The sequence below is a fragment of the Protopterus annectens genome, chromosome 10.part0 (genome assembly GCF_019279795.1).
Source record: "Protopterus annectens isolate FY-2018-M chromosome 10.part0, PAN1.0, whole genome shotgun sequence".
Taxonomy (NCBI): Eukaryota; Metazoa; Chordata; order Ceratodontiformes; family Protopteridae; genus Protopterus; species Protopterus annectens.
Window position 1 is genome coordinate 419180219 of NC_056744.1, and position 14216 is coordinate 419194434.

Genomic DNA, 14216 nt, shown 5'->3' on the forward strand with positions numbered 1-14216 from the left:
CAAAGTACTCTGGGCCGTCTCCTACAAAAATACTTAAGCAGTACAGGGCAGAAACAGAATCATCCTTTCCCCAAACACACACACATTTGAAGTAAATCCAAAATATTTCCAGTATGTTATTCTCGTACTACTGATTTGCACGAAAATAGCTTGACTGTATGTCCTGTGGTCACTGTGTTTCCCATATAAAATTAAAAATGAATAGTTAAGAATTATACATACAAAGTACTTTCACACTTATTGGGGCCTCCCCATAATGAAGATAAGAAGGTGCAACATCTAGGCTGTAAGGAAAGGATAATTCAATCTGATGTTACTTTGAGTAAACTCAACTATAATACCTGTAAATCCAATATTTTGTTATTTTTGTCCACATAGTTTTTAAATGACTGGAAAGGACACCAAACTAGGAATCCAAAGATGGGATCAGGGTCCTCAGAAAATATCCTTTTGAAAAACTCTGCATTGAAACCACTGCTAATCATGGAAATGCAATACAATCTATAAGGCTTAAAAATGTGGACAGCAGACCTGGTTGGTGATCACATAGCAGCAGCACAAATGACCCTTCAAAAGAAAGCAGAAGAGCTGCAGCATTACCTCAGAACTGAGCCATGAAAGGGACTTCAGGATCACTAGAGAACATTATGAAGCTTCCAATCTAAGACACAAATTACATGAAAAAATGGTCACATTTTACTAAAATGTTTTTAATCTTAGAGATGTATTCGAAGAACAGATGTCTATGTTCTCAATGCTATAAAACCTTTCATCTTGACTTTTATGCAAGAGATAAAAATTATGGAAGCTTATATATTCTGATTCAAGACAGCATTCATTTAAGTCTAGACTTAAAGGAAGAATTAGTAACCAATGACATCCTAACTTTATGAAACGCTGTGCATGTTTCTGAACACCTACAAGTCTGCAAACGTAATACTCTTCAGCTGACAAATCCAGTACAAGCAGAACTCTATTTCCAACTCAAAAGGACTGAAAAGTGCTTTAACCCGAATTGAAATAAGTCCACCTATTTCTGCAAAACAAAATTAAGCCCCTACCTTCAGAAGAACGTGCTTCTTTAATAGAACAAAATGAAAACACCTACTTTAATATCTTCCCCATGTCTAGGATTACTTGGAAGCATAGCAAAGAAGCCACAACAGTACAGAAAAACTTTACAGCAAATATGAAAAATAGCCAAGTACCACAGGAACCTGAAATTGACATCAACTGCTTGTCTTCATTTCAGTGTGCAAATATTCAGACTGATAGGAATTCACAGTACTTGGTTTTGTAGACTTCTGCAAAACCCATATAAGCCTAGGTAAGAAAACCTGTCAATTCAGATCATGTTTCCACACAACAACCTGCACAGCTTTGAGATTTGAATACAGGTCCATGCCTCTATGATTAGTAATTAAAAAAAATAATAAAATCTGACGGGAAAATACATAAATGATCTGCCAAGAGGTGCACTCAAAATAATTCATATCTTTTGGCGATTTATCCCTTTGCTTCTTTTTAAGCTGGAGTGTCAAGTATTACAGATGCAGAAGCAGATGACACAGCTGTACATGATAGTAATGACAACTTCTTGTTTTCCAGAAAATGGCCAAGGGTCCTAAGGCGACTTAAAAGAATTTTAGGAACAAAACTCACATAAAACTTGAAAGAACTTAACATTGTGTTCTGCTCCAAGACAAAACAGTTAATGTGGTAGCCTCTATAAGGAATATGCCTACTGTAGTAGCACTTCCTTTCCTTTTTTTTTTAATTATTTATTTTTTTTGTGAAAGACATAAGAAAATTACAAATTCTATAATACTTGAAGACTCCCCCAGAGGTACTTGTCTGACTGAGCTTTAGAGACCAGAAGTGATGGGATGGATAAAATGGCCATGGCACTGACAAATGTCTGCACAGTTGAATGCAGCAAGAAAGTTTTGTAAATGGAGTGGCTTGTATGTACCTCTTATTCTAACACTCTTTAGCACATGCCTAGTGCAGACATATGGCTTGTGGGGGACAGATCTTGAACTTTAGAATACTGATCAGATGGACAGGACCCTTTGTGGCAAAACTTCCACATGTTAAGAATACTGCAAGAGTGATCTAATAAAAAAACAATTCCTTTCTGAGAGATTGCCTAGTTATTACAATATTTCTGGAAATATGAAAAACTGTCTGAAAAATTAAGACTATAAGCAACTCTCTCGTGTTGTACAACATAACAGTACAAATATCAATGCATTTTCTTTACCATTGTCTGCGGTTTCATCTGTTATACCATAGTTTGTTACAGCCACCAGTTTTTAATATATAGGAATATTACATATATTCATAAGTACTAGCAAATAACTATCAATACTTATGAACAGCAAATAACTATCAATACTGCGGTGGTGGGGTTGCGGTAGCGTTGTCGCCTCACAGTTAGACGTTGCATGTTCGATTCTCACTTACAGCGTCTTCTGTGTGTCGACATGCGTGAATGGGCGTTCCTTCGTTGAAGGTTGTGCGTTAGGCCCGGCAAGCCAGCACATAAAAATCTACTGCCAATCATTAGCGGACCGGAGTTCGGCTGTGGCGACCCCTAACCGGGAAAAGCCGAAAGACAGACTAGCAAATAACTATCAATAACTCCAGCATTCTACTACAATTGATCTTAAAAATAAACTACTACATTACACATGAACAGTGTATTTTTCTATCTCCAACCATGGCATTTTAAACTATACACTTCACTAATGTCTACATTACGAAAACATAAATGTAAACTTGAAAATATGAGCAACTAGTAATAATGGCTAATATCTCTTAACAGTGCATCCTACATAGACAATCTCAATGCCATTTTGTTTCTTGCACAACATTCTCTAAAAATGAGTTACTATATATCTACATATATACACACATACATATAAAACTTTACAAGAAAATCCTAGCCAAGCTAGAATTTTCACTGTGTAATTCCTTACAACCTCTTGTAAAAGAGGATGACGAGCCCTTAAGGACATCTGGTATTTCAGATATAGGCAATTCTGAATGCCCATGAGGTTTTTCCTTTTAAGTCTGTTAATGGACAAATTCAGGCCAATAAAGCCAAACCACACTAGCTGTGAACATTCATGTTTCAGTTTTCTCAAGAACTCACCAGCACAGCATAAGTGGACTGTCTGGCAACCTTTAGAAACACAGGGTTCCTGTACCCGGCTGATGTCCATAACCATTAAGGTGTCTGCAAAATACCCCATCAAACAACTAAATAAGAGAGTAAACGGGACACACAGCCTAACCAATTAGTGAAAAATTATAAGAAAATCCTAGCTAAGCTAGAGATTTTCAGTGTGTGATTCCTCAACACCTCTTATAAAAAGAGGATAATGGGATATTTGGAAAGGTTCGCTAAATATTCCACTTATACTATGCTGATGAAGTCATAAGAAGACCACAGCTAGTGGGGTTTGGCTTTATTGGCCTGAATTTGTCCACTAACAGACTTAAAAAGAAAAAAGTCATGGGCATTCAGAACTGCCATATAGCTGAAACACCTGATGTCCTTAAATGGTCATTTGCATACATTGCATTATCCTCTTTTACAAGAGGTTTTAAGGAATCACAGTGAAAACTCTAGCTTGGGTAGGATTTTCTTATAATTTTCCTACACTCCATTACAATTTACCACTGTTACAACAAATGTGAATGGAAAAAGTAGCTGAACCTTAACTGGCACATATGAATATATATTGACAAGAAACCAGACACCTTGTAAAAAGACAGATGATGATATCAAGCTGAATGAAAATGAACGAAAAATAATTTCACTTTAACTAGGCACTTGTCTTCTGTGGTTAATTTTTCTAAGAAAGGATAATATACCATTTCTTCCTTCCCTAAGATTTTAGTAAGCATCTGCATCGACAAGAACCCCATTCTCAGTCAACATTCTACAAAAGTTACAGAAACATTCTACTTCAGTTTGCATACCATGTTTCTGAGGTACTTACTTAAGGTCTTGAAGAAGGTCTTTTGCATTAAGCATTGTAATTAAGGAAGTTAAAGCAGCTGGAATAATGATAATAGGAGTTCGAGAGCCTGTAACAGAGACATCATATGAGAAGGTCAGTCTACGGCAGCAATTTTCAAGGAGTTCAATCAAAAGCTGCAGTTAAGAACGTACACTTGACATTTTACAACATACAGCTTTAACTTACTACACAAAAAAAAGGTTTAAATCAGCCAAGCCAACCAGCTTAGAAATTCAATTCAGAAAATCAAAATATGTAGTACATATTACGTGAGCAGATAAATGGTCCAATCCTTTTGTAGTGACCCAGACAAAGAAACAGGTTTCCTTCTCCTTGAAAGTTTTGCATGTACTGGCCCCTTCTGTGAGGAGAAAATTATTTGCTGGCCACACTTGGAAATGGAGAGCAGCTGTTCCTATTTGCTGCACAAGTACACAGTCTTGTGCGTCTGTTCTAAGTTAATAGGGGATGGCGTTCTTAAAATGTATTTAGTTTTTCTTGAGGCTTTTAATTAAAGCAGAAAGTCTTGAAAATGTGACATAGGTTCAAATGGAGATTAAAAGAAACTGTATATACATAAAAAAACTCATGTATAACAGGTGGGAACAGCAGCTTTTTAACACAATGGCTACTCTAGCTATACTATCTTGGAATGTAAATGGCCTTACAGGTACAGACAAAAAGGAAAGACTATTGAATTATATTATGAAATGCTGAGTGCAAACAAATAGCAATACTTGAAGAGATGCACTGGGAATGAAATGAGCATGTGAACTTGACAAAAAGAATTAAGAAAGATATTCAGCAGAAATTTCAGGGACAGAAAGGAGTAATAATACTGTTTACAGGGGCTCAAATAGTGACAGAAGAGGAAAACAAAAAGTCAACAATGGTCGATTTGTGGTGGCAGGGTCTACTGAAAAAGGTGATTACACTGGTATGTATTTACATTCCACCAACAATTGCTATTATGGAGCTTAAGAACATTTTGGTTGAAATAATTAGCTTGCAGCAGGTATAATGGTCTAAGTGGGAATTGGAACTTGATTGCCATAACAAGGATGTATCAGGGGGACCCAGAAGGGAAAATATAAGAGAGGGTACATTTCTGAAGAAATTTACGAAAATATGTGGTACAGAAGATGTGAATTCAGTAGAAGGAACTCAAGACAGAATTTATATATTATTACCCAAAATACAATAACTGGGCTTGACTGGATAGAACTTATTTCAAAGGAGAACATACTTTTAATTGAAAGCTTTGGCAACTTCCAATAACTATTTCCGATCATGAACCAATAAAAAACTAAGATAAAAATGCAGCGTAAAAAGTAAAAATGAGATATTGACGCTTTCCCACCTACCTGTTACAAAGAGAGGAACTCAAGAAATGCAGAGTTGAAATTACTTGAGAATTATTAGAGAAGATATAAATTTCTTGGAAGAGACAGCTAGTGAATGGGATAAAATGGAGTGGAAAACTGGTTAGAAATAAGACAGAAAAAGATAAGGTTAAGCGGCAATAGGAATACTCAGTCTGAAGAGGTTCAAGTATTACAAAATAAGGGGACTCTCACAGAACAAGAGGAGGAGCAACTACAGAGTCAAAGAGAAAATAACAGATTATGTGGATAATATGCATGAGTTTAGATACATCACTGTTAAACAACTATTTTTGATAGCTCCAGAGAATAAAAAAATTTAGCACAACTTTGGCAACAGAAAGTAGAAGGGGCTGTTGCCAAACGTAGGGAGCCTATGACATGACAAATAACCACAGATCCTACAGCAGTACTACAGATATTTCAGAAACTTCATGAAAATGTGTATAAAGCAGAGGAATATGGAAACCAAGAGTGAGCACAAATGGAAATATTTATGGAAGGCTTAACTACGCCAAGGTTAGATGTAGGTGAGGCCCAGCAGCTGATATTTATGATTGGAGGAGATGAGATAAAAACTGATGTATAATCGATCAACAGGGAAGAAAATGACAAAGATCTGCAAGATTTTTATTTTAAGAGTATTTAAAAAGGAGGGGATGCACTTGCATCTTGGAAGAAAACTGTGGCGGATGTTTTACACAAGACTCATCAGATCCAGCTTCATATAAACTCATTTCAATTTTAAACTATGACTAAGTGTTTATGCCTACACCAGCTAAAATAAATAGCAAAGGTGTTGTCAAAACTGATAGATATGGATCAATGTAGTTTTGTGAAGAGGAGGTAAACATTTGATAACATTAAAAGAACAATGAAGATCCAGAGGGAAGAGGAATGTACAAAAATACTGCTGTTGCTGGTGTGTCTTGAAGCACAAAATGCATTTGAGAGAGTAAGCTGGGCTTTTATAAGTAGGGCAATGGAAGCATTTGCATTCCTGGATACAATAAAAAATTTAATTAGGAGGACATATGAAGGATTGGAGGCAAGAATTAATGTGGTAGGGCTCCCTTCCAACAAGTTGTGCTTGAACAGAGGAACCAGACAAAGATGCCCTCTTTCCCCTTTATTTGCTTTATACTTGCAGCCATTGGCAGGGAAAATAAGGAATGCAAAATTCGAGGATATAATTAGTATGGTATTCAAGAAAAGTTAGCTTTATTTGCACATATTACTTTGTACTTAATAAATACAGAAAAGGACATTTCAGTATTGTGGAACATTTTGAGACAGTCTGAAGTCTTTTTAGGATATACAGTAAGGAAAAAAAAAGGCTATAGCCATAACATATGTATCCGCAAACATATTGGTTCAGTTACCCATATCTGTGGAGAGAGACTAAGAAGTATTTAGGAATATGGACTAAAGACTTAAGTTATGGCTGCCAAGGACATGTGGGAGCAGAATAAACAAAAAATAATACAGAAACTGAGAAACTTGAAGCTCTTGTTTATGAGCATGGATAGTATAATATAAGCAATGAAAATGTTTTTAATACATTTAGTTCGCTAAATAGTTAAGGAAAAATACAGAAACATTCCTCCAATGGGGCCAAGCCAGGCCCAGTGGGAGGATGGCCCCGCTGTTGTAGAAGGTAAGCAGTAGTTCACAAAAACTGATAGGCCAAAGAAGAGCCATAAAGACAATAAAGTGGACTATTGAGGATAAGAATAAAATGCACTAACGATTATGTCAAAAGCCCAGAATTTCAAGACACAGAAAAAGATTGAGAGAGAAATTAGAAAAAAGAAAAATACTTCCAAAAAGATGAAAGTACAATTGTGTACACTTACCATAAATTTAGATGTTGAGTGTATTCACTGTTGCACTCATCACATTTGGGTTATCTCTGCCAGGGTAGCCCCAGTCGGCCCGAGTACTAGAGGCTTAATATTTCTGTGTCAGTTGCTGAAGCTTCAGGACTGACGTCAGGTCATCAGTAGTATAAAGTAAGGCAGCAGATGCAATTACATCAGTTTTTCTTGCCCTGTCAGGAGCCCCCAAGTGGGAGCTAGTATATGGTGAAAGAAATCCCACTAGTAGAAAGTAAATACCAAAAAGTTCCTTGTAAGGGGGGAGAGAGAGAGAGACAGAGAGACGAGGTGAATGGAGGGAGGGAAACCAGGACTGCAACAGTGAATACACTCGAACATCTAGATTTATGGTAAGTGTACACAACTGTACTATGTTCTTCGCGTTTCACTGTTGCAGTCATCACATTTGGGTTCATTCCCAAAGCTGAGGAAAAGGGTAGAGGCAATTAGTAAGACTAGGGGCTGGCTAGGATGCCCTGCAAGACTGCATTGGAAAAGCCTGCCCTGGATTTGGAGAAGATAGGCAGGTGGTAATGCTTGGTGAAGGTATGAACAGATGTCCATGTTGCAGCCTCCAGGATGTCCCTGGTGGGGACCCCTCTGAGGAAAGCTGCAGAGGTGGAGGTTGTTCTGGTAGTGTGTGTCCTGACCCCCTTAGGGGGGAGGTTTCCCGTGTTGCTTGTAGCAGAAATTGATGAAGTGTGCTATCCATTTGGAAATTATTTGTTTGGATATGGCTTTGCCCTCTGCTCCTGCAGCAAAGCTGACTAACAACTGATCAGTCTTTCTAAATGATTTAGTCCTGTCTAGATAGAATCTGAGCTGTCTTTACACATCTAGCAAGTGCAGTATACTTTCCCCCTTGTTTTGTGGATTAGGGAAAAAGGTGGGCAAATGAATGGATTGGTTGAGACCCACACTGAACAACACTTTTTGCATGAAGGATGGGTTAGTCCTGAGGGAGACCCTGTCAGCACGGAAAATGATGAAGGGCTCTACAGCCATTAACGCTTGTAGCTCTGACACTTCTTGCTGAAGTGATGGCCAGAATCAAGGCAGTCTTCCATGAGAGAAACGTTAACTCTGCTAAAGCTGCTGGTTCAAAGGGGGGCAGGGTGAGCTTTTCCAACACAAAGTTTAGGTCCCAAGCTGGGCTAGGTGACTTCTGGGTGGCCTCAAGTTGCTAGCCCCCTCTTAGGAACTGTTTGATGAGAGGGTGTGAGAAAAGAGGTTGCTTAGTGCTGAAATTAGCAGAGATAGCAAAGGCATGAATTTTAATAGAGGAAAAGGATAGAGCACTGTGTAGTAGGTCAGCTAAGTAATCCAGGATGAGAGGTAGGCAGGGCTGTGCCGTATCGGCTCCCTTAGCCTGGATCCAGGTGCAGAACCTTTTCCATTTGTCAGCATAAGACTTACCAGTGCTAGGGCATCTGGCCTCACATATAACATCTAGAACCGGTTTACTGAGACTGCCATCTTGTACAGTGGTCAGGGAATAAGCCAGGCTGCCAAATTGAGGGTCTGCGATTGGGGATGCATGAATTCTCCTTCCCTCTGGGTCAGGAATGCTGGGATCTGAGGGAGATGTCATGGTGGCAGAGGTGACAGGCTGCACAGCAGTGGGTACCAGTGCTGGCGTGGCCAGTCTGGGGCAATCAGGATTGACCTCAGCTTTTCCTCCCTTATTTTGAGCAGTACCCTGGTAATGAGAGGTAGTGGGGGAAATGCACAGACCGAGAGGTTGACCCACTGGAAGGATAGAGTATCCACTTTCCAGGCCCTGCAGTGAGGCTCCCTGGTGCAGAACTTGCTGAGTTGATGGTTGGGAGTGGGAAGCAAAGAGGTCGACCTTTGGGGTACCCCATTTCTGAGTTATAAGGGTAAAGGTTCTTTGGTTTAGCTGCCACTCGTGTGGGTCCAGAAGATTTCTGCTTATGTTGTCTGCCAGAGAGTTGAGAGAGCCTGGCAGGAATTGTGCTAACAGGTGTAGTTGCATGGCTGAAACTGTGTGCCAAAGGGGCATGGCGAGCCTGCACAGAGGGTAGGAGTGAGGCCCTCCCTGCTTGTTGATGTACCACATCACAGTGGTGGTGTCTGTTTTGATCAGTAGACCCCTGGGGAGAGAAGGGGTCTGAAAAGCTGTCAATGCATGCTGGACAGCTACCATCTCTTTTTGGTTGATGTACAGATGTATTTGATGTGGGCTCCATTGGCCCAGTATGCACCTGTCGTCCAGGTGTGCACCCCAGGCATAGTCTGATGCGTCTGTAGTGAGGGTCTGGGTGGCGTGGGGTTGTGAGAATGGTAGTCCATTGTTGTGGTAGCATGCTGCTGCCCACCACAGAAAATCTTTCCTTAGACAAGGTATCATTACATACATGCATACAAATGTTTCAGGCACGGGCATTAAAGCCCTTCTAGCTTGCCAATATGCTAAAACACTTGTTCCCATAACAAATGTCCAGGCTGTTCTTAAAAAATATCTAAACTAGTACTTGCTTTAATGTAATTTGGTATTCTGTTCCAAGCATCAAGTACTCTGTCAGAGAACCAATTAGTACACTTCTTATTCCTATAGAATATCTTCTACTAAGGTTATCTGACAATTCTCTAGTACTTTTTGATGACCCCAAACATTCCCAGAGGTAGCTGTCCCTAAATGACCTATATACCTGAATAAGATCTCCTCTTAAACATCTGTACGAGACACTGTACAAGTTCAAATATTTTAGTCTTTCATAATAAATTAGATTTTCACATCCATGGATGCCCTTACTATACTTCCGCTGTACTCTTGCCAGTTTATTCATGCTTGTTTTCCTATAGGGTTTTCATATTGTTATTTCATACTCATGTTATGGTCTAATGTAACAAACAAACAAGGACTTCATTATGTTTGATTTGCTAGACTTTATAACTCTTTATACAACCTATAGTTCGATGACTATCATTAGCCAATTGGTTGATATGATTAGAAAAACTCATAGCTGAATCTACCCATACACCCAGGTCCTTAAATGAGTCTACAGTTTCAATCACTGTGTGCTGTAATAAATATTCACCTTTCAGTTTATGTCTCCCAAATCTTATATACTTAGATTTTGATGTATTTATCAACATATTATTCTCCTGTGCCCAAATGGTCAATATTAGTCAATTATTTTGCAGACATGCCTTATCTGTAACACTTGTAATCAGTTTTCCCAGTTTCAGGTCGTCCGCATATAGAGTGTAGAACACCTCGGATGAAAACGTAAGGTCTGAAAGATGCAATCTAAACAAGTAAGGGCCTAGTACAGAGACACCTTGACTGTAACCAAGGATTTCACCTGTCCAGTTGGTGTGTGATACTTGCCATGTCCTATTTGTAAGCCATGCAGCTATCCATCTTATCAACAGTACATCAATACCTAGTTGTACTAATTTATTGATCAGTGTTTTGTGCATGACCCTGTCAAATGCTGATGTTAAATCTACATAAATCGCATCACAGCACAATTTTTCATTCATAGCTGTTATTATATTGTTATAGATCATGTTACAGGTGGTAATAGATCTATTGTCAACATATGCATGTTGATATATGGTTTCAAGTCCCAACCTATCCAGTTCTGACAATAACTTACCCAGTATTACCTTCTCCATTATTTTTCCACAACATGAAAGCAGACTTAAGGGTCTATATGATTCTGGGTTTGTCCTACTCCCCTTTCCCTTAAAGACAAGTTTAATAAGTGCATGTCTCTAAACTTAAGGAATCTCCCCATATTTATACGGCCTAGTGAATAATAGATGTAATGGCAGTGTAAGTTCTTGCTTAGGTGTTCTCAGGTCATTGTTACTTACTCCGTCTCCTCCCTGCGCTTTGTTTGGATCCAGTTTGCACAGTTCTTTTTCATTATAAACTAATCTGATTCCATTATCTGGGGTTACCTGGATGTCACTAGGACAACTTACCACCCCTTTTTGTGGAGCCAAAATGTTTTGCATAAGATTTTGTAAATATATCTATAGTCTATTGTGTCTGAGAATAAATTTTAGAATCTGCACACAGTTTATCAATTTGTGTATCTTAAATCCTTCCACACCTTATGTATCTATAAAAAGGTTTCCTATTATGCTCAATATCTTTATATAAATTTTCTTCAACTTTTTCTTGATCTTGTCTAACACTACGCTTATTCTGTTCGTCCAGCTCATTTATTTCAGTTTTCAAAGTTGTAGTTTGACATCTCTTCCATTTCTTAATTTTTTTTTGTTTCTCACCTTAATCAGGTATCTTGTTCTTATGGAAATATACCCCCTGATGTTAAACATTTTTTTGACTTTTTGCACTCAAGCAGTTTCTCTCTCAAAACTTTCCACATTCCATCTGCAGTTTTTCCACTGAACACCTCACTCCAGTTAGTTTTATATAGTAACTGTTTTGCTTCCCTGTAATCTGTAATTAACCTTCTGTGCATTGGCTTAGATTTCAGTTTGGCAGAATTATATAGCAACAAGTTAACCTTTATGACCCCATGATCACTGCACATCAATGGTGGTAAAACTTGACTTGAAGTTACAGTAATTTCTTTGGGAACACAAACAATATCTAGTATATTCCGTCCTCTGGTAGTTTTTTTACAATCTGAAGCATTTGTTGTTCCTGAATATACACTGTGAATAATTTCATTACCACAGTTGTTAAATCATTATTATTCCAGTCTGTTTCTGGTAAATTTAAGTGCTCAGCTAATATTATTCTTCCCTCCTGTGTTTCATGTAAGAAATGTATGAATTCCTCTAGGTCATCTGCACTTGACTTTGCAGGTCTGTAACACCCCAACAATTGTTGTATGTTCCAGGGTTGTCTTTACTGTCACAGTTACACAGTCTATAGTATTGGTGTTATCACTGAACATGTAATAATCACAAGTCTCATAGCTATCTTTAGTACCTATCATAACACCTCCACCTGATTTTTTGTTAGAATGTCTGTTGCAGTAAAAACATTTATATCCTAACAGAACTGGTTTCCAGTCATTGTTCTTTAACCATGTTTCACAAACTATAACATCAATCTTGTGGGAACACAGCAAATTTTCTAATAAAAAAACATTATTAATGCTCCTAGCATTAACAAAGTACAGTTTTGTACCTACCATAAATGTAGATGTCCGATAGGAATGCATCTGCAGTCCTTACAAATGGGTAGTCCTGTCGTCAGGCAGCCCTTCGGTCGGCCGGATTCCAAAGTCTGGGTCTGGCTTCGGCTGGTGTCGCACTTCACCCAACGTCATAGCTGCAGTTTTTCGGGTATAAAGGCATCAGCCGACGCCATCTTCCTCAGTGTTTCTTGCCCCAGATGCCAGGTGCCCTCTTTGATGGCTAAATTTGGATAAATGCCAATGTTTCCAAATAGTAGAGAGCAAACACATAAAATAAGCATGTATGTACATATATACAAACAAATACACCATAATAGATCCCCCCCAAGCTAGCTGAAGGATGGCAAATACCCTAGGAGTACCACAGAGGGGAAGGTGGGTGGGTAATCCTGACTGCAGATGCATTCCTATCGGACATCTACATTTATGGTAGGTACAAAACTGTACTATGTCCTTCAAGGATGCATCTGCAGTCCTTACAAATGGGTAGAATACCATAGCTAAACTAGGGGAGGAGGAAAGAGTACAGATTATGGTGTAGTTAGGATCCCTTGCAAAACAGCAGTGGCAAAACCTGCTCGGGATCTAGAGTATAAAGGTAAATTGTAATGCTTGGCAAATGTATGCACGGAGGTCCAAGTAGCAGCCTCTATAATGTCCTTGGTAGCCACTCCTCGTAAGAAAGCTGTGGTAGTGGCTGTAGCCCTTGTGGAGTGAGGCCTGATGTTCTCTGGAGTTTTCTTTCCATGGTAGGAGTAACAAAATCTAATGCAATTTCCTATCCATTTGGAGATTGTCTGTTTTGAAATAGGTTTTCCTTCCTTTCCTGTTGCATATGCTACCAGAAGCTGGTCAGTTTTTCTATTGGACTTGGTCCTGTCCAGGTAGTAGCGTAATTGCCTATGTACATCCAAGGTATGCAACAGTCTTTCTCCCTGTTCTGTGGGTTGGGGAAGAATGTGGGTAGGTGGATAGCCTGATTTAAAGATACTCTGGATACCACCTTAGGCATAAATGTGGGATTTGTTCTCATGGACACTATCTTGATGGAAGATCAGGAAGGGTTGCACTGCCATTAATGCCTGTAGTTCAGAGACCCTTCTTGCTGAGGTGATTGCCAGTAGGAAAGCAGTCTTCCAGGATAAGTATTGTAATTCTGCTGTTGCTGCTGGTTCGAAAGGGGGAAGTGTCAATTTTCTAACACAAAGTTCAAGTCCCATGCTGGCAATGGTGGTTTCCTGGGAGGTGTTACATTTTAATTCCTCTCAGAAACTGTCTGAGCAGAGGATGAGAGAAGACAGGAGGATCCAAGCTGTATTCTGCTGAAATAGCTGATGCATGTATCTTGATTGAAGAATAGGACAGGCCTGCATGGAAGAGCTCTGCCAAGTACTCCAGGATGTTGGCTATGTTTACTAGCGCCATCTTCTCCTTTTGCAGTACTCCAAATGAGATATCTTTTCCATTTTGCTGCATAATTCTTTCTTGTTGAAGGTCTACGAGCCTCAAGGATTATGTCTTTAACCCTTTGGGATAAATCTGGGTTAATTGTCCTTATGTAATGTTCCAGGCAGTTAGCTGCAGAGTTTTCAGGTTTGGATGCAGGATGTTGTAATTGTTCTGTGTTAACAGCAATGGGATCAGGGCAGTGTCCATATTTGTTCCCGAGACATGCTCCTCAGCAGTGGGTACCAATGTTGTCTTGGCCAGTCTGGAGCTATCAGAATGATCCTTGGACGTTCCTCTTTGATCTTCAAAAGCACCTTGTGCATCAAA

The 14216-nt window shown here is 39.1% G+C and overlaps 1 protein-coding gene across 1 annotated transcript in view; it reads right to left on the minus strand.

The window, feature by feature from the left end:
* The window catches only part of CDC73 (cell division cycle 73), a 2122897-nt gene that overhangs the window by 522794 nt on the left and 1585887 nt on the right, over positions 1–14216 (minus strand). The window contains exon 13 of the mRNA XM_044085321.1: positions 4011–4098. Coding sequence (XP_043941256.1) covers positions 4011–4098 — 88 coding nt within the window. The remainder of the gene's footprint in view (positions 1–4010; positions 4099–14216) is intronic.